Here is a 22108-nt window from a genome sequence, read left to right as displayed (position 1 = left end):
ATCAATTTCTTGAATATTGGATTTCATTTTGAGGGAGAGAGAAAAGCAAGCCTTGCTCAAGCTCATTCTTTAAAGACCTAAAATCCACATGCATGAATCTTTTAGCAGTGGCTGTCTGTGTGATATGGGCTAAGGCGTAGGGGGGGAGAGAGGACGGTAGGAGGGGGAGAGAGGAGAGGAAGGAGGGTCCATTCCGGGGTTAGTGCATCTGTTGGACAGATAGATAGTCCGGTTTCAGCCAACACAGAGGCCAACTCAGGTCCCTAGTTTTATACAGCAGGGCCTGTATTCATAAAGCATCTCAGAGTGKGGGTACTGATCTAGGATCAGTTKTCTTTTTGATCAAAATGAATAACATTACACTGTATGGACAAGGGGGACCTGGTTCTAGATCAGCACTCCGAYTCTGAGACGCTTGATGAACACAGCCACAGTTGACTAAGACAGGCTTGTATTATTCAAATCCAGTTGATGTGGTTCCYTATTCAGTAACAAATAACAACACGCTGAAAAAACCTGGAAACAGATCAAATGGAAGTTTTAATTTGACCCGGTGATGACTCAGATGCTGGCATAACACCCGTTTCGCCAGTTGGATTTGTTTTGAATTTGAGGAGGGCCAGCAATCAGAGCCAATAAGAGCCTAGCTCYCACTCTCTCTCACATCCAGATGTATCGTCACTAATTAGCCAGGAGGTCAGAGACTTTATTTCATTCTCTGAGCTGTAGAGCCGCCGGCTGGCCTTCAGGGGCTGATGCTTTATCGTTAGCAATCTGCTGTTAGCTACAGACAGCCCTTGCTGACTTGACAGTGTGTTTGACACCTCGGCTTTTGTGTGTGGTGTGTGTGTGTGGTTGTGTGTGTGTGTGTGTGTGTGTTGTGTGTGTGTGTGTTGTGTGTGTGTGTGTGTGTGTGTGTGTGGTGTGTGGTGTGTGTGTGTGTGTGTGTGGTGTGTGTGTGTGTGTGTGTGTGTGTGTGTGTTGTGGTGTGTGTGTGTGTGTGACTGTGATGGCTGTGTGGGCTGGCTGCTGGCTGACTGGCTGGCTGGTGGGTATGTGAAGGGCAAAGGCCAGTGCCATCCTGAAGACATTAGTGAGCACAACCTGCTTACTGTAGTCACAGCCCTTAAGAAGCTCTTTTACAAACTATTCATATTTTCAAACAGGGGGTGGACTGGTGGGGTAATAATGGTGTTATTAATATTTGTGTGCATTCCCATTAACCTTGGCTGTGAAGCCGGCACCGCAGAGTGGTAAGAGGTCTTATTATGGTGTGTGAGGGTTCTAGCGGTGAGGCAGGGGTGGGTTGACTGGGCTTAGAGGTGCGGGATCACGCGTACAGGACCGTAGCCCAGCTCTAGCGTACAGTGGCTTGTGAAAATATTCACCCCCCCTGGCATTTTCCCTAATTTGTTGCCTTACAACCTGGATTGAAATGGATATTCGGGGGGTTTGTATCATTTGATTTACACAAACATACCTACCACTTTGAAGATGCAAAATATTTTTTATTGTGAAACAAATATGATTAAAAAAAAACAGAAAACTTGAGCATGCAGAACTTTTCACAAAGGCCAATACTTTGTAGAGCCACCTTTTGCAACAATTACAGCTGCAAGTCTCTTGGGATATGTCTCTATAAGCTTTGCACATCTAGCCACTGGGATTTTTGCCCATTCTTCAAGCAAAACTGCTCCAGCTCCTTCAAGTTGGATGGGTTCCACTGGTGTACAGCAATCTTTAAGTCATTCCACAGATTCCCAATATGGATTGAAGTCTGGGCTTTGACTTAGGCCATTTCAAGACATATAAATGTTCCTCTTAAACCAGGTCGAGTGTTGCTTTAGCCAGTATGCTTAGGGTCATTGTCCGGCCGGAAAGTGAACCTCCTCCCAGTCTCACATCTCTGGAACACTGAACAGGTTTCCCTCACAAATTTCCTGTATTTAGTGCCATCCATCATTCCTTTAAGTCTGACCAGTTTCCTGGTCCATGCCGATGAAAAACATCCCACAGCATGATGCTGCCACTACCATGCTTCACTGTGGGGATGGTGTTCTCGGAGTGATGAGAGGTGTTGGGTTTGCACCAGACATAGTGTTTTCCTTGATGGCCAAAAATCTAATTTTTGGTTCACTGACCAGAGTACCTTCTTCCATATGTTTGGGGAGTCTCCCACATGCCTTTTGGCGAACACCAAACATGTTTGCTTATTTTTTCTGGCCACTCTTTCTGTAAAGCCCAGCTCTGTGGAGTGTACGGCTTAAAGTGGTCTTATGGACAGATACTCCAATCTCCGCTGTGGAGCTTTKCAGCTCCTTCAGGGTTATCTTTAGTCTCTTTGTTGCCTCTCTGATTAATGCCCTGCTTTCCTGGTCTGTGAGTTTTGGTGGGTGGCCCTCTCTTGGCAGGTTTGTTGTGGTGCCATATTCTTTTCATTTTTTAATAATGGAATTAATGGTGCTCAGTGGGATTTGAAGGTTTCAGATTTTTTTATAACCCAACCCTGATCTGTACTTCTCCACAACTTTGTCCCTGACCTGTTTGGAGAGCTCCTTGGTCTTCATAGTGCCACTTGCTTGGTGGTGCCCCTTGCTTAGTGCTGTTGCAGACTCTGGGGCCTTTCAGAACAGGTGTATATATACTGAGATCGTGTGACAGATCATGTGACACTTAGATTGCACACAGGTAGACTTTATTTACCCAGTTATGTGACTTCTGAAGGTAATTGGTTACACCAGATCTTACTTAGGGGCTTCATAGCAAAGGGGGTGAATACATACGCATGCACCACTTTTCCGCTTTAAAAAAATATATATATTTTTAAACAAGTAGTTTTTTCGGACTATTTTGTGTAGGTCCATTACATGAAATCCAAATAAAAATCCATTTAAATTACAGGTTGTAATGCAACAAAATAGGAAAAACGCCATGGGGGAGAATACTTTTGCAAGGCACAGTATGTCCCAATGGACCCAGGTCTGCCCAGGAAAAAGGCAAACAGATGGTATGTGTGTGTGTCTGTGAAAGAGATCTCAGAGCAGAGGGTGGGAAGAATGCTACTGCAAGAGGTGGTAGGTTCAGTGACTGGGCTCTCACAGAGGCTGAAGGTTCTCCACACAATGACGCTGAACACCACAGGAATAGCAAAACAGTGTTCCACACCAACGCAATGCTACTTCCTTACTAAGCAGCACATGGAACATGGAATTCACTCAAGTATTATATTGTGCAAAAACTGAGATAATATAACACTGACATTGGCATGGATGCAAATGAGAAACATATTAGTGGAGAGTGATAACAGTATGAAGAAGGAATTAATGGAAGGTAGTGGAAACTATATTAAATCCTTTACATGTAGTCTGAAACGTCTTACAGCATGCGTTTAATAACCTATTATCGATAAAGTCCGACTGAAATAACCGTCTGTATTAATTGAACCCACAGGCAAGTGTACTCACACACCATGATAAACCCTCAAACTAATCCCACCACACCAACCAGGACTTGTAAAAATGTAATTATGACTAAATCAATGGCACTAACTGAATCCCTTCCAAGTTTTACCCCATAAACGCTTGGTGAGCTGAAACATTACTGAAACAACAATACTAGGCTGAAACCTTTTCCCTCCCAAATCAGTGAACCACCATCTTGGTTTTTCTTTCTTTACAGAAATCTTAAGGGCATCTTTCTGTCGATGCGACTAGATCATGACTGATTCCAGAGAAGATCAATCCAGTCTGGCTGATTGAGGAAACACCTGAACTGTAGCCACATTTGTCTTGTCTGGTTTAAGAGGCTCTGTCTGGTATACAGATCAATTTTGATCTCAGCTGTCAAAGTGAAAAGAACATTCACAGATGCATCATGTTACACCTGTGGGTGTATATCAACATCATAAGTAATACACACAGTGGTTTTTTTTTACACTGCTGGTTAACAGTACTGTTCATCTTGCATATTCTATAGATACAGATCTCTTTGCATCTTCACTAGTCTGGGTCTTCAGAAGTCTTGAGTTTGTCTTTATTAAAGCACTGTATCATATTTAGCTGTAGGTTCTGCATTCATTTCACCTAGTTCCCTCTAGCCTGGGCCTAATGTGAGGTTCTCAACAGTAAAGAAAAACTTTCCCCAAAKAATCAGTCTCTTACCGTGGATAATGTTTTTTTGGAGCAGATATTGACTTGTCAGCAAAACTATCTCGTATTAGAGTACTGTTGCCTGACATTAGGCAGCTAATTGCCCTTTTMCGACACCTTCATTATTTTTAATGGGAATCGGGGGTCTGCTGACCATACAAAGGTTGCGTCGATACAGCCAGTGCTCTGTGAAATAGTGTGATGTCATGTCGCTCTGACACTGTGATTTCACAGCGTAGCTGTAATTATAATTAATAATAATAATAATATTTATTATTATAATTATTATTTTTTCCGTTTGTTTTAGCCTGCCCGGGGTGTTAAATGGGCGGGTTTGAAGTTTTGGGACCGTTTTATTGGTTCTATTGAAAAAGGCAAGGTCAATCAAACACAGATATCAAACAGATTATTAAAAAAATAGATCATTTAACCCAGGTTTGYTGAGAAGCAGATCATCAGACTTCAGGGAAAATAAACGTTCTTGATTGTGTTAGGGTTAGGGCGTATTAGAATATGCCTCAATCTATACTGCATCTATAATTCATGGATGTCAAATAAGCTCGGGGAGAACGTGTTACGCTCCGAATGAAGTTATAATTTGCATGTTGAAATAACTGCATTACTTATGAATTTCTTTATTTCTGGAATGTACTGTAAATCTTAGGAATTGTAAGCCTCATTTATCAATTATGCATATACACAGTTTAACTAATGAAGAGCAATCAGAAGCTATATGTGCTATATAGGCTAGCTATGGCTTATTCTATAATTAGGGGATTTTCCTCACACACAGACTAAGGCATCTTCTTTGGATCGAGGCTGRCATTTTCAAAACAACCAGAACCCTACAAGACAATACTGTCAAAAGACTAGAATGTGTGATTGGAATTCTCTGCATGCGGCAATCCACAACATCCTGGTAGAATACCCCTCCTCTGTCCTCCCCACCACACAATACACTAATGGAATCTCACTCTAACGTGCATTACTGAACTGGCAAGACAACACAGACGTTTAGCTACTGTGGTATCTAACACCACATCCAATTAGTTAGAAATATCACCACACAATAACCTGGCCCAATCTCCATTTTAACCCAATTACAGGACTATTGCCACACAAATCACTCAGTGCAATCTTACTTTAAACCAAATTATGGGAAATATCACTCAGTGCAATCTCACTTTAAACCAAATTATGGGAAATATCACAAAACAATAAATAATTTATTTCTCCCCATCATCTCATTCCAAATGAATTAGTGTCGGGATATGGGAATATCAGATCAGACACATGCCGAGATTTTTTCATACCTATTAATGAAATACCCACTGGTAATAGAGGGAGAGGAATCKTTTCATACCGGTGTAAAACAGCTCCTGTAAGTGTCATTAGGGAGCTGTCACAGTGAAATTTGCGGTGAAAATCCTGCCTAACTGAGTCTTTACTGTCAGATGCGTGCTGCTAACATGGACTCTTTATTACCAGAAAATCCCACTGGCACCTTCACAGCTGGAACAGCCGACCACGTGCCAGCCCTAAATGACAGCAAAATTGCMGTGATTCTCTTCATGGTGGCAGAGAAGTGGCACAGCGATGGTGAGTAGGGGGGATTGCACTGTGCCACCCCCGCCTACCACTGGGCATCAGGCGGAATTGCCTTACCAATTCTATTGTTTCCCGAAATGGTACGAGTCCCACAGCCACACTGCTAACACACTGACACAACACACTATTTCCTATACACAGGCAATTTAAAAAGGGATATTTCACAGGGTATGTGGTGGCCTTATTTGGCCATTGGCGTCTCACCAAGCTCCTAACCACTTATTGTTATGCAGTGTGCAGTGGCACCCGGACTGTAAGAGCATCTTATTAGAATTATTTGAGGTATGTGCCTCCCTGGAACGAATCCCTAATGAGTAGAATATCACATTAGCGCCAAATCCTTACCACTGCAATATCACACAGCAACTGACCCTGAAACAGTTTCACAACGCCCACTCGCCGAAAATCGTTTTTTATTGGCAGGGATTAAAACTTCCATTTACTATTTAATCGAATCGTCTGTCCCGCAAATCAATCCATCTCGATCACTGCCTGTTGCGGCTTTTTGCATCCAGCCTTCTCCTCCTCCTCCCTCTTTCCTCCCTCTTGCCATCTGTCTCTCTTTCTCCCGCTCCCTCTCTCTATGCACCCTTCTTCAATCATATTTTCATAACTCTTATTCTCTCCGGCCTGTCCACTTTCATATACCCTCTATCTCTCTCGCTCCTTCCCCCTACCTCCCACTCACTCCCTTTGAATTAAACAGTACATAGTAGAACATCTCATTCCAAAAGCATGGGCATTAACATGGAGTTGGTCAACCGTTTGGTGCTATAACAGCCTCCACTCTTCTGGGAAGGCTTTCTACTAGATGTTGGAACATTGCTGCGGGGACTTGCTTCCATTCAGCCACAAGAGCATTAGTGAAGTCGGGCACTGATGTTGGGCAATTAGGCCTGGCTTGCAGTCGGCGTTCCAATTCATCCCAAAGGTGTGCGATGGGGTTGAGGTCAGGGCTCTGTGCAGGCCAGTCAAGTTCTTCCACACCGATCTCGACAAACCATTTCTGTATGGACCTTGCTTTGTGCACGTGGCCATTGTCATGCTGAAACAGGAAAGGGCCTTCCCCAAAATGTTGCCACAATGTTGGAAGCACAGAATCGTCTAGAATGTCACTATATGCTGTAGCGTTCAGATTTCCCTTAACTGGAAAGAAGGGGCCTAGCCCAAACCGTGAAAAACAGCCCCAGACCATTATTCCTCCTCGACCAAACTTGACAGTTGGCACTATGTATTGGGGCAGGTAGTGTTCTMCTGGTATCCGCCATACCCAGATTCGTCCGTCGGATTGCCAGATGGTGAAGCGTGATTCATCACTACAGAGAACGCATTTCCACTGCTCCAGAGTCCAATGGCGGCAAGCTTTACACCACTCCAGCCGACACTTGGCATTTCACATGGCAATCTTAGACTCGTGTGTGGCTGCTCGGCCATGGAAAYCCACTTCATGAAGCTCCTGACGAACAGTTATTGTGCTGACATTGCTTCCAGAAACAGTTTGGATCTCAGTAGTGGGTGTTGCAACCGAGGACAGACGATTTTTACACCCTACACGCTTCATCACTCGGTCCCATTCTCTGTGTTTGTGTGCCCTACCACTTCGGGGCTGAGCCATTGTTGCTCCTAGACAGTTCCACTTCACAATAACAGCACTTACAGTTGACCAGGGCAGCTCTAGCAGCCGAGACATTTGACGAACTGACWTGTTGGAAACCCTAACCCTATGACGGTGCCACGTTGAAAGTCCCTGAGCTCTTCAGTAAGGCCATTCTACTGCCAATGTTAGTCTATGGAGATTATATGGCTGTGTGCTCGATTTTACACGCGTCAGCAATCGGTGTGGCTCACATAGCCGAATCCAATCATTTGAAAGCGTGTCCACATACTTTTGTATATATAGTGTATAATACCTCGGYCTGTGTCTTTAATCACTATGAAATGAGCGGCAGGAGGGCAATGAATGGAACATATCAGTTGATGATATCTCAGCAACATGTTTCTCTCAGTCTCAACGGCTGACTCCCCGTGTCGCTATTCACCCTTCTCTCTCACTGTCTCTTGCTCTCTCTCTCTCTGTCTATGTACGTCTGGCACTCTCTCTCCCACTCCCTCTATCTGGTTCCCTCTCTCCCACACATTTTTCCCATTACCTCAATCCCTCTGTCTTTCTMTCTCTCTCCCTCTCTCCATCCCTCTCATTCTCCATCTTTTGGCTAGAGGAGGAGTGTACGAGCCAGCTGCTGAAATTTKTATTGATCTGTTTTTCTCTGTTTTATTTATTTCCCTCCCTCCCTTTCTCCATCCATTCCTCTCTCCCACCTACCTTCCCTCCTCCGACCCAAAAACCTCCAGCCCTGATAGACCAGGAGAGGCAGTGGAGGGACTAAAACCACAACATGACACCGTGATTTAGCATTCATTGCATCCCGGCACATAGTTGTAAACAACACTAGAGTTGCCGGTGATGTGTGTGGGCTAAAAACAACTTCTGACAAGTTGAGCACTTGACAGACAGTATTTGTTACAGCAGGATATTTTAGCATTAGTTGCAGCCTGTAGTTGCACTGTCAAACAACACAGGAGGTGTAAGGATGTGCGAGGGATAAGACTATGCTGTAGCATGAAAACAGCTTCTGACAAGCTGAGTGCTTAACAGATAGTATTTCTGAAAGCAGGATAAGATGTTGTTAAAGTGGAACAGTGGAGGCTCCTCAGAGGAGGAAAGGGGAGGACCATCCTACTAAGTTAATTTCATAAAAATAAAAATGGTGAAACATTAAAAAAGTTATATTTTTTTGTAAAACTGTACTAAATATATTCACATCTCACCAAAGAACTGATTAAGACACACTAGTGTGSAATGAAAGTCTACAGTAGCCTCAACAACACCCTCTAGGGTAGCACTATGGTGTAGCCGGAGGACAGCTACAGTAGTTTCCCACCTCTGGATACATTGCATAGACAAAATTGCCACAGGGGATATAAGGACATGTGTCCCCCCAAAATTCAGAACAGGTAGATTCGTCACCCTCAAAAATGTCTTTAAAATAAAAAAAATACTAATATTTGTCTTTTTTGGGGGGGGGGGCTCGAGTTCAGGGGCCCCCCAGATAGCATATGAATATGTCATAAGCAATGGCAACATGTGTAAAATTGCAGGTAATTMCGGTTGACTTTGGGTACGAAAACGGTCCAACTCCTCCTCTTTCTCAATTTTCAAACAGCAATGGTGAGCCTTTGGTGATTCATCGATGTGTCATTCTTGTCATGCATGTCGTGAGTSACGTAGCTACTTCATTAGCTAAGCTAGCCACTTGTTGCTAACCAGTAACTCCTCCAATATGTGTGTATGTAATTTCACAAGATTTGTTTTTGGACRGAAGCTGTAGAGAGCAGAAAGAAATTGCATTTCTGTAGCCAAATATCTTATTCATCCATTTTTTAAGCATTACATTACCAGGTATAATGGTGCATTGGTCATTTATACAGTTTAAAGATGTTATTTTTGCATTTTGCCCAAAGTCTACCTTTAAAGTAACTGTCCAGTGTTACCAGATTTCTATTAAATCTGACCTATAATTAATTACAATATGAGTAAAATAGTTTCCATCCCAAAACATAGTAATTAAGTATGTTAAAAAGCATATTTTCTGTGTTGGAATGGTGTGGGCGTACCCCAACAACAGAATGGTCTGGGCTTATACCAGTCATTAAAAATATTAATGCGAGTACACCGCTGATTGGCCAGCTCATCCTCTATGAGGAAATATTAATATTAATATTAAGTCTGTTTGAGATACAAGTTTGAGGTTGGCTTTTTGAAGTGTTTTTTTTCTCTCCAATGTATGCTTTGGCCACAAAATACAAGTAGACGAGTCAACAACATTATTTGAGTATGAGTTAACATAATATGAACTTTTAAAAGTGAGATTTTCACTGAACACTTTAAAACGGCCAAATTTTCTCTCATCCTCATGGCAAAATGTAAAGAATAACATGAGATGAGCTATTAAACAGCTAATATTTCTTTTTCAAAATAGCCCTCAAAATACTCCGCAAGAGAGGCATGATAAGTAATGTGAAACTGTGTAGAATTGCAGGAAATATGTTTTTAAAATTTGAAAAAATATCTGGGGGAGGACCCCCCAMATGCCCCTCTTCTGTTCCTTTGAATTTTTTTCTTTTCAGATGAGAGTTTACAAGAATTTATCTGACAAAGAGGTGCTTCATTGTGCCCTGAATTCTATTCACAATGGGCAGGGCAGAGTCCTGTGCTTTTATTATGCCACCCAAAACCCTGAAGTGCCACTGAGACAAGCAAGACAAAACCCCAGGCCACAGCCTTTTGAGTGGGTTACCAGTCTTCACTGAGCCCTTTTCGGACTTACATCATGGGATGTCCAAAAACTTGCCGTTGACCCGAGAGGATGGGAATCCAAAACACATTCAATAAAGAAAGGCGGTTGGCCAGCATAGACTGGTTTTACGGTTTTATGAAGAGGCACCCAGAATTATCCATCCATATCCATCCACAAGCAACCAGTCATGGTTCAGCTGATGTAGTGTGTGTGTGTGTGTCGTGTTGTGTGTGTGTGTGTGTGTGTGGCCGTGAAGTGTGTGTGTGTTGTTGTGTGTGTGGTGGTGTGTGTGATGTGTGTGTTGTGTGTGTGTGTGTTGTGTGTGTGTTGTGTGGGGTTGTGTGTGTGTGTGGTGTGATTTGTGTTTAATCAATAATTTATCACTTGTTATATTCCCAAAAATGTAATATATTATTACAAAACTATTGAAAACCATTTGCTCTTGAATTTCTATTTTAGAGACTGCTGGGATTTTACAATCTTGCCTTATTCAAATGAGTTTAGTTTAAACTGTACAGAATGAAGTTCAGGAGAAGGTAAAAAAGAAGAAAGAGAATTTACTGTACGTGCACAAATAGGGACACTTCTGTGAGACCCCATGGGGGCATCTTAACCCAGTAAGCTGGTAAATTAATCCTTTCTTAAAAAATATATTTTTTATTAAATAACAAAAAAATCTACAAGGGGGGAGCATCGTACCCCAGTTTACCATTTACATTTACATTTAAGTCATTTAGCAGACGCTCTTATCCAGAAGCGACTTACAAATTGGTGCATTCACCTTATGATATCCAGTGGACAACCACTTTACAATAGTGCATCTAACTCTTTTAAGGGGGGGGGGGGGTTAGAAGGATTACTTTTATCCTATCCTAGGTATTCCTTAAAGAGGTGGTGTTTCAGGTGTTTCCGGAAGGTGGTGATTGACTCCGCTGACCTGGCGTCGTGGGGAGTTTGTTCCACCATTGGGGTTGCCAGAGCAGCGAAACAGTTTATGACTGGGCTGAGCGGGAGCTGTACTTCCTCAGAAGTAGGGAGGCAGGGCCAGAGGGTGGATAACGCAGTGCCCTTTTTGGGTGTAGGGCCTGATCAGAGCCTGAAGTACGGAGGTGCCGTTCCCCTCACAGCTCCGTAGGAAGCACCATGGTCTTGTAGCGGATGCGAGCTTCAACTGGAAGCCAGTAGAGAGAGCGGGAGAAGCGGGAGGGTGACGGAGAGAACTTGGAAGGTTGAAACACCAGACGGGCTGCGGCGTTCTGGATGAGTTGTAGGGGTTTAATGGCACAGGCAGGGAGCCCAGCCAACAACGAGTTCAAGTAATCCAGATGGGAGATGACAAGTGCCTGGGATTAGGACCTGCGCCGCTTCCTGTGTGAGAGCGGGTCGTACTCTGCGAAATGTTGGTAGAGCATGAACCTACAGGAACGGGTCACCGCCTTGATGTTAGTTGAGAACGACAGGGTGTTGTCCAAGATCACGCCAAAATTCTTAGCACTTCTGGGAGGAGGACACAATGGAGTTGTCAACCGTGATGCGAGATCATGGAACGGGCAGTCCTTCCCCGGGAGAAGAGCAGCTCCGTCTTGCCGAGGTTCAACTTGAGGTGGTGATCCGTCATACCACACTGATATGTCTGCCAGACATGCAGAGATGCGATTCGCCACCTGGTTATCAGAAGGGGGAAAGAGAAGATTAATTGTGTGTCGTCTGCATAGCAATGATAGGAGAGACCATTGTGAGGATATGACAGAAGCCAAGTGACTTGGTTTATAGCGAGAATAGGAGAGGGCCTAACAGAGCCCTGGGGGACACCAGTGGGTGAGAGCACGTGGTGCGGAGACAGATTCTCGCCACGCCACCTGGTAGGAGCGAACCTGTCAGGGTAGGCGCAATCCAAGCGTGGGCCGCGCCGGGAGATGCCCAACTCGGAGAGGGTTGGAGGGAGGATCTGATGGTTCACAGTATCAAAGGCAGCCGATAGGTCTAGAAGGATGAGAGCAGAGGAGAGAGAGTTAGCTTTAGCAGTGCGGAGCGCCTCCGTTGTGACACAGAGAAGAGCAAGTCTCAGTGAATGACTAGTCTTGAAACCTGACTGATTTGGATCAAGAAGTCATTCTGAAGAGATAGCAGGAGAGCTGGCCAAGGACGGCACGTTCAAGAGTTTTGGAGAGAAAAGAAAGAAGGGATACTGGTTGTAGTTGTTGACATCGGAGGATCGAGTGTAGGTTTTTTCAGAAGGGTGTGCAAACTTTCGCTTGAAGGCGGAAGGGACGTAGCCAGCGGGTCAAGGATTGAGTTGATGAGCGAGGTGAGGTAAGGGAGAAGGTCTCCGAAATGGTCTGGAGAAGAGAGGAGGGGATAGGGTCAAGCGGGCAGGTTGTTTGGGGCGCCGGCCGTCACAAAGACGCCGAGATTTTCATCTGGAGAGAAGAGGGGAGAAAGAGGTCAAAGCACAGGTAGGGGCAAGTGTGAGCAGAACCAGCTGGTTCGTTTGACTTAGCAACGAGGATCGGATGTCGACGACCTTCTTTTCAAAAATGGTGACGAAGTCATCCGCAGAGGAGGAGGGGGGGGGAGAGAGTTCAGGAGGGAGGAGAAGGTGGCAAAGAGCTTCCTAGGGTTAGAGGCAGACGCTTGGAATTTAGAGTGGTAGAAAGTGGCTTTAGCAGCAGAGACAGAAGAGGAGAATGTAGAGAGGAGGGAGTGAAAGGATGCCAGGTCCGCAGGGAGGCGAGTTTTCCTCCATTTCCACTCGGCTGCCCGGAGCCGAGCGGAAATTAGTGTTGCACTAAAACTATTAGTATTGCACTAAAATGGATTCAGATGATAAATCCAATGTTATCTCAAAGTAATTCTAGGGCTTCTGCAGTATCATATCCCAGTGGTAAATATTACCGTGGTTTACCGGGTGCATGGAGAGTACTCTAACAGACCACAATAGAGCAGCAGGGTGGAAACTAATGTTTGTCTCCCCTGTGTTGTTGTACAAATTAACACACTCCTCCACATAGCCAAACACAAGACAATCACACGTTTGCAAACACACACACACACACACACACAGACAAAAAGATGCACCCACGCTTGCATGCACGCACACATACACACACAAACTCACCCCCCCCCCCACAAACACACACACACACCCACAGTCCCATCAGGCATGGACCAGGCTGCATTAGTTTCCTAAGCCTCTTCCATTGATTTGCCAGCGAAGCTTCTTGTCTCTGGTAATGAGGACAGGGAGAGAAGCAGGACCCGGGTCCCTCACAGCTCCCACAGGAGAAAGAAGCAGCGGCTGCTCTAATCTGAATTGTGTTTCCAACGATGCTAACGCCCTGACACAAAAAGACAAGAGACAGAGGGGGGTAAAATCTCTCTGTCTCTCTGTCTCTCTGTCTCTCTGTCTCTCTGTCTCTCTGTCTCTCTGGCTCTCTCTCTCTCCAGATAGCTCAATCTACATGCCCCGGCTAAAGCCTCAGAGCCAGAAAGAGAGGAATGAGGATTTAGCCTGTGCCAGAGACATATTCGATTTTCCCTATATGCCTGTATTGATAAGAGATCAATGAAAGTTATTTATGTGCACAAATATGTATGAATATATAGATGTTCCTCTCTACCACTCAAGGCTGGGTGCTCCTGGCTCCGATGGGCTTCATTGATTTACTGTTCGCACCTTCACTGGGGGAATTGTTTAAATTCATTCTTGTGGGTGGCCCTATAAAGCTGTGTTTGTAGTGTGTGTTGTATATAATTCAGTGTGGGGGGGGGGGGTATACAGTATATGGGCCTCCCACTTCTCTCTACCTCTACATACATTCTGCTGCCACTTGAATTATGTTTCTCTTCCTGCATTAAATAAAACATAGGCTTTTTTTCATTACTATTCGGTTGAGGGCCAATTGCTCATGCACATATTCATGCACAGGGCAGCGCTGGCCGTCGGGGTTGAGCTGGGAATAGGACAAGGAGGCGGGGTGAGAGAGAAGAGAAGTATTACAGTGTATTACTGTAATTTAACACAGTAAAAGAACCTGTCCCACATTGAAAGTGATCCTGGTTCATGTCCATTACATTGAACTCCATATAWAATAACTGTGATTATAATTACAAACAAGCCTGGCTGTAATCATTATTTATGGGACTGACACTTATGTATAATTGCCTCGCTAGAACCAATATGGGAGGCCAGTGAAGTGTTTATCAAAACTCACCGCAGGAAATCTCAAGGGCATTGAGGTGACAGAGCACTGGCCATCAACCATCGCCCCTCTCCCCCCTCTCGCTCCTCTCCACACTCAGAGTGCCCATCTAGAGTTTGACCCCATGACCCCATGTCACTGTTCCAGCCTGAAAGCCACTAACATTACAGCACCATTCCAGAGGCCAGCACATCTCACCACCCTCACCCTGTTGAAAACAATCCAAGAAACCCACAGAAACATATTTGGACGTAGATTTGGATAGAATAGCCTCTAAGGCCAGTCCTGTTTAAGCCAAGATAAGGTCAGTAATAGGCAGGGGTGGAATAGTGGAAGATTCCACAGAAACGCTTGGGGCCATTCTCTCCATGGTGCCTCTCTCCATAGCAACACTTCCTGATTYAGTTCAAACCACACAAGGCTATCTATCAATTCTCCATCCAGCATGAGTGATACGGTGGAAGCACATCATCCATAGCACAAACCCCAGTATACWGTCTCACATACGCCCCATACAACTGTAAAAATCGAATTGAAAATGTGAAATATCACACAGCCCACTTGTTTTCTGTCAGGTCACTGCTATATATACTTCCCACAGCATCCAGCGTCTCTATTTTTCTCTCCAAAAGAGCAACTCCATGAGACTCAAACCCCGGGCTTCTCAGTTTCACATCCAATGGTGTCTGGCAACAGATGAAGAAGAACTGAGAAAAAGGCAAAAAAAATACAGGCTCCAAAAAAGAGGAGCATATGCAAGCCAGGCTTGGAGAACAACGACGGCACAGAAATGGTGGCTTTCAAACGTGGGGGAGGCGGGGGAGGAGGAGGGAGGAGGGAGGCAGGAAAGAGGGGAAGAGAGGCCCCTCCAGATTAGGAGCTCGAGGCATCTGTTGGTGCTGGCACACAGACGCGTCTGCAGCTCTTCATCTCCCAGCCAAAGTCGGTGATTTGACCGAGCACAAACAGGGGGGCCATGCCATCAACATGTGCCACGATGTGCCACGCGCCTTGACCCCACTTGTCCCCCCCCACCCCCATATGTCGCTGTAACGAGAGGGATCGCGGGCGACGCAGCGACCCGCCTGTTTTACCTGCGCCCGATACGCCCCGTAACACTTCCCACACCTGTACCCTTTGATTCATTATGGCCACCTTTTGTCCTCTGGATGCTAGTTTGGATTAGTTTGTAGCTAGAAGCATCTGTTGGGTTGTTTGAAAATGGCTTCAGTGATGTACAGGAGAGTATTTTCAAAGGTTAAGGATGACGTGTCTGAGAGGGATCCAAAACTGTAATGTGGAAAAGTAGAGAGAGGTTTATKTAGTGCATCAAATGGATTAGAGAACTGTTGATTGCGCTTGGTCTGCTACCAAGGTAAAGACCAAAGGTCAAATACCAGGTTATGCTGATATGTGACCTTGACTTATTAAGGTAATTTCTCTCAGCATACAGATATGTAATTGGATAGAATGTGTTACTGTGTAAGAGCATGTGTTAGAATGTGAATCTGTATAGAAGCAGGTGCTATGTCTTTGTGCAGATGCTAGATTGTGTTACTGGCGTGCTTACATCATGAGGTCGTAAATTAGCATCTCCTATTCCTAGACCATGAAATATCATCTTGAGCAGCACCGCAGCATATTTATCATTACCAGTAAAGTACATGCTAACATGAACCTCATAATAAGGTACTTACTGCAGGTGTCTGTCACAACAGCGATCCTCTTTGTGGAGTCTAAATGGTTTAATTTGGTGTGGGGGCGTGTAGTTTCTTTTCTCAGGCTTAGTTAGCTTTCATTGAGAAAATAAGTGGGAAGCAAAGTCTCCCAGCGTGCCATCTCTGACGTAGACGAGAAAGGTTTAGGAGAACCGGGTCCTATTAATTAGGCAMCAAACATTAGAAAATTGACTGAAACAGGGAGAGACGACTTGAACTTGTCCAATGAGATTTYTTATTTTTTTTGTGTWCCATTGTAAAACGTKTTGCTATGGGGGCAATGACCGCATAGAATTCACTAGGCACCAAATGGATAGAAAACAGACTGAAATAGAGAGGAACTACCTGGACTTGTCCAATAAGAAGCGTTTGTTTTCATGTTCCACTGCATAACGTTTTGCTACCGTGTGCCRTAATGAATACGACCTTGGTTATCACTCTGTCTCAGGATGGAAACTAATGACTTAGCATCTCTCAGTCCAATACAGCCAAAGCCATTATGCCGAAAGGTCCATAKCACATCGGTGCTCCTCAGAATGCTCACTAGGCATTGTGCTTAGAGATGCAACAGCTGCAACTTTGAACGTCACTGCACAGGTCAGCAGAAACCAACTTGATGATTGACACTTCATAGTAGCCAACGATTATAGCAGCCTAACAGGAGTGCTGATCAATGACTAAATGGATGTAGATTCAATCAAGCAGTGCAAACTTGATTTATAAATGACTCAAATAGCAACGGAGATGAGAATGATCTGCCCAATCCAAAATCGCCCCCTATCCCTTATACCCTGTGCATTTGTGTAGATCCGAGAGGACTGTAATAGGTCTAAGCAATATTGACCCTTCCTAGCTCCCTGACAAGCTATAGGAGTACATTTCCATACTTTGCTTATACCCATTCAATCCTTGCAGATCTACACAAGTGCATAGGGTGTAACCACTATAGGGACTAAGGGTCCATTTGGGAGTGGGAACTCCATCTGACACACTCCAATGAGCGCTACACACGCTCACATCTTCGAGGCACCTTGCATGATTTAACAGGGAGCTGACCAGGCTTTTAATGGCTGTGTTCCATCCTTCCTCCCTCATCATTCATGCATGCCTCCACATGAGTGGGTGTGTGGCGGTAGCAGCAGCCGTGAAACTGGCTACATCGTTTTCTAAAGATGGCAATGATATACTCTCAGTCAACTTCATACTATAGTGTCAATGTACCACACAGAACAAAGATGACACTGATATACAGTATTTTCAGTCAACTGCAAACTGTAGCTTTTAATGTGCTACACATTTAAAACAAGAATATGGCCTCTCTGGGCTACATTCATCAACTCTACAGTTTAGTGCTCGAACATGTGGATATGGTAGGTTTGTAAAATGCAATTTTAGTTCAATCCATTCAAAAAAGGTAATCTGTCCTTAGCAGGCTGCGAATTGGTACTGTGAACCCAATAAGGCGCTATAATCAGATGGTTTCATGCTGTTCTGTTTGGTGTTTGTGTCCTGCAGGGCTGTCCATCTGCCCCATTCCTGGTGTAGCCTAGGCCCTACTCGACTCCCACCATAACCAGCTGGGTACTCCACCACTCCTGACCGGAAGGAACATGGGAGTAGGAATCTACCTGGCCCGGCCTGCATCTGTGAGCAATTATAGCATCTTATTACACTGACACATCAATTATTGTTATTAAGGCCAGGTTATTTATTTAATTCATAATTTCCCAAAGGTAATGAGGGAGAGTTATCGAGGCACGCATGTGTGATGTGTGATTTAATGTGTGATTTAATATGTGGTTTGCGTCATGCACGTGCGCAAGGGGCGCACCAGATGTTGGAAGGAGCGCGGGGGGAGGCATAAGAGAATCTACAACAACATCAACAGTGCGTGGATTGAGATAAAACAAATCTGCAAGATGGTTATAATATCGGTCACGGTAGGAAATGAAAAAGCATTAGGGCTATAACTTATATTGCAATGCTATTTATGTTCCGGTGCTCCATGTGACTTGGCACTTTTGTGATGCCCAAGTTTCCCTTCCTCTGCGGTGCACATTGCACAAYATACAGAATAAACCATTGTCCAATTTCTGACGCGCCTACATCCTTTGTGGAATTAATAACGGAGCATACTTAAATCCCTATGAATCCTCCGGATGTACAGGCGATCACCGCAATTATCTTGCAATTATCTTTGCCCGGTGAGAAAACGTTAAAAGCAACAGACAATGTGGTGGATAAATAACTAGCCACGGCGGGGGGAAAGTAGTGAAGGTTCCTAGGCTACACTGTACATAGTGCCCTGTGCGTGTTGGAATGCCCCAAGATCTATCTCGCTGTCTATTATTATCTCTCAACCTTGCAGAAAATGKTTTTTTTTGCTACACTCTTCTCAACTGCTTGTACTGCATCGGAAATTATGTAGCAGTTTAGCGCCATACTACGAACGTCATGTGCACGGGTTACCACCAGATCAATCATGTCACGTATTGGAATGCGCCCGCCTTCTGATAGACCAGAGAGCATGGGAATGGGGTGTCTCGAATTCTGAAGTGAAATGTGTTAACATGCACCACTCGTAGGCTACAAGCAAGCTGAAGACTGAGCCGTGCGCTGCGCAAAGGCTGTAGCCTATACCTAGCACATGCTAACTCATACTCACTGTTTCATCCACTCACACCTCTGTCTCCCTCGCGCGCGCTCCCTATCTCTCTCTCTCTCTCTCCAAACTGTGAGCAAATKAAAACCGAGTGTGCACTGTAGCACACACACACACACACACACACACGCATGATTCATAAGCAGGTAGACCCCCATCACGAAGCCTCGGCATTAGTATTCACCTACAGCACCGTACCAGTGGGAATGAAGGGGAAGATGCATGTATGGATCCAATCCAGCGGCAACATCAAATCAAAGTAGCCTACTAGAACTTACCACTCGACAGCAGTGCGAGGAGCAAACCAGCGAACACGTTTCGTAAGACTGGGCAGCTCATGTTTTGATGTTTCGATAGATTTTTCGATGTTGTTTTCGTAGTAGAATACCGTTGTAGTCCCCTTCTATGGAGCCTTTGCAGGAAAAATGTGAAMAGATCTACCTGGTGTGTTTTATTTATGTCCAACAGCAATAACCGACTGCTTTTACATGTGACTGAACAAAAACATGAGTCTATTCCCTTGACTTTTCTCGTTGATAACCCCCCCCACCCCTTAACCAAAGAAGGGGTTGTTGATGTTTTCGTAGACGTAGAGGGAATACCAAATGACACAAAATCTTGGAGCAAAATAATCGCAAATATTCCAGACACTGAATTAATGTTGTTTTCAATGGTTTGGAGAGAAGATGTGCTCAAATGCGCACCTGAACACGAAGGTAAATACTCAACTGTTTTCTGCCAAATATTCGACAGAACATTGCAAACTAATGGATACAATATGTGCGTTCTGTAGTAGACAATTCGTCCCGTAATTAGCTTACTCTCCTCGATCTCTGTCGGTATGCAACGCGTCTTGTCGCCCCGCACTCAATGCATCGCTCCGAGAAACAACAAATGCGAAGCGCACAAGAAAAGGCATGATTGACAGTTCAAGGAGAACTCCTTTCTTCCAATCATCGCCACCAAGGAAGGGGCGGGAGCTAYAATTGCACTGCAGCCACTTTCGGAGAGGGTGGGAAAGGAGGCGGGCTGGCCAATCCGAGGTGCATGGTAGGSGGGTAAACGCGCGAGGCGAAAACGGCGCGGTGATAATGCAATGTGATTTATAGCAAGCCTAGTGTTGCTGCAGTACTCGGAGAAACAGTGGTCCACAGGGGGACAGACATAATAACCGTAGTACAGGGRCCGAGGTAGAGTGAGAGAGCGATAGGTGGAGCTACGAAGAATACGTGCGTGGTGAGTATCTGAATTATAGGCTATTGGATAAAGGGTGAATAAGGGTGAATGTTCTATTCGGGTTGTTTTGTTGGGCTTGTGCCCAGGGGTTGCCCACATGACCAGAGATTGGATGGAGTTCCAATACCTTAAAATAGGAGACATCCTACAGTGAAAACTGAATAGACCAGTGAACTCGTATTATGGAAAAGCAAACCATTTTGATCACTGTAACTGCACTTTTTGGAAGACCATGCAATTGAGTCCACATGAGCGTTTTGGAATATCACTAGGCCTACTCGTCTAGAAAAAAAACAACTGCATTAAGTAGGGTTTATGAACATGGCTACACACCATATGTGTGTGAGATGACTGGGATTAACACGATAGTAGCATATGAGTACAGCAACGTGATGATAGACTACCTGCTCTGCAGTGTTGAAGCATGCAACGCCTGATATTCCATACACATCATATATCCCATTGAAAGTCAAATGAAATGAGTCAGAGTCACCCAACAAGATGTAATAACGGAGATTCAGATTCAGCACCATTGAAGTGGACAGCGACATAATTGGAATATGGAAATTCAGCACCATTGAAGTGGACAGCGACGGAATCGGATTTCGAAAGTTAAGCACCTGGGCAGTGAACAGCGGTGTTTCCCTACTGGGGAATCTCTTACAATGAGAGTAAGCCTAACCAGGAAGGGGGAGGCTCCCCTAGGAACTCTGCAGCCTTGGGGAGTGTAATCGGTTACATGTAACTGATTACAAMACATTTTAACTGTAAGCCATTATGTTACCTGCAAACATATTGTCATCAGATTACAGATACATTTGAAAAACTAGATGAWTACTTTTAAATTCAGAAAATATGTCTGCGGGAGAAMAAAAATGTATGACACTTTCCTGTTTTCTCAATTACATTCAAATCAGCATTGAAAAAAGGCGCAAGTTTAAGTTTGTTCYGCCTGAGGGAGTCTGACCACAAGTCAGAGACCACTATGATGACACAGCAAATGCGTTTGTCTTCCAATGGTGCGACTGTTGTCTGTCTTCAAAGATTATACTTCCAACTTGAATAAACGCTTGGMGGTAAGGACGACAGCAGTGGTGTATAGCCTACGGGCGATACGGATATAACGTATTATTAATATCTACTTAGCGCAATTATGTGAATCACACTGCTGCTTTCTCATTTAGCTGTTTTCGATTTACGGATTGTGGTTATTGTGGATGGCTGTTCWCAGATTTAGCCAATATGTGTATTTTAACCCAATATTGTTTGTTTTGAATAAGTTTAAGCTGSCCATCAATCTTTTTTTTGCGACCAGTGGACAGACAGTGAAAAATGTGATCTTGCAACAGCTGCGTAGTGCGGATCCCACTGAGCCTATCCCACTGGGCAATAACTGGTTGAATCAAAGTCGTTTCTACGTAATTTCAGCAACAGAAATCAATATGAGGACGTTGAAACAACGTGGGAAACTGATTGGATTTACAAAAAGTCATCAACGTAAGGGAATTCAATATTTCTTTCACCCAACTTTTCACCTAAATCCAATGACAGGGTGACATGTTCTGTTGATTTAACGTTGAAATCGCGTTAGAGTTGATAACTCAACTAAATGTAAATGAAAACTAGACGTTGAACAGGCCTGTGGGTTGGAATAAAAGTTTGAGAGAGTTCCTCCATTCTGAACTCCTCCTCCTTGGTTTTGTGCTAAAAATACAGTCAAAAACGAGTTTCATTTAAGAAGAACACAAGTGGGGCTTTCATTGCTCAATCTAATTTGTGCTGATAAAAACACGTAAACAATAGGGCTATAGCAAATGCAGCATATGGCATTACTTTTTCAAATGCAAATAGCACTTTTCGGTAGTGCTCAAAGCATGCCATTCCATAAGAGCAGCATTTATTTTTCAAMTCGAAGCAATGAGCCCAATCAGTCCTCCATGACAACAAAATCATAAACAACAGAGTAGGCTAATAAGTCCTTCGTTTCTGAGTTATACTCAGGTAAAACAATTTGGCTAATCTATATTTCCATAATTCCAARTCCTATTCTTGAAGATTAAGGGGTATTAAATAATTTGGAATGACTGGAAATCTGACAGATTTAGGKTTTTTAATGTAAAGATATATCCTAATCGTATTACCATCTGTATTGAAGTAGAAAGCCATATAAAATGCA

General features: G+C 44.1%; 1 protein-coding gene across 1 annotated transcript in view; it reads right to left on the bottom strand.

Moving 5' to 3' along the window:
- Positions 1–19588, bottom strand: part of iglon5 (IgLON family member 5) — a 154562-nt gene extending 134974 nt beyond the window's left edge. The window contains exon 1 of the mRNA XM_023980689.2: positions 18975–19588. Coding sequence (XP_023836457.1) covers positions 18975–19035 — 61 coding nt within the window. The 5' untranslated portion in view covers positions 19036–19588. The remainder of the gene's footprint in view (positions 1–18974) is intronic.
- Between the last annotated feature and the right edge of the window lie 2520 nt (positions 19589–22108).

This window comes from Salvelinus sp. IW2-2015, linkage group LG35, assembly GCF_002910315.2.
Source record: "Salvelinus sp. IW2-2015 linkage group LG35, ASM291031v2, whole genome shotgun sequence".
In the NCBI taxonomy this organism is placed as follows: Eukaryota; Metazoa; Chordata; class Actinopteri; order Salmoniformes; family Salmonidae; genus Salvelinus; species Salvelinus sp. IW2-2015.
Note: the sequence above shows the minus strand (reverse complement) of the source record. Positions and strands in the feature narration are given on the sequence as shown.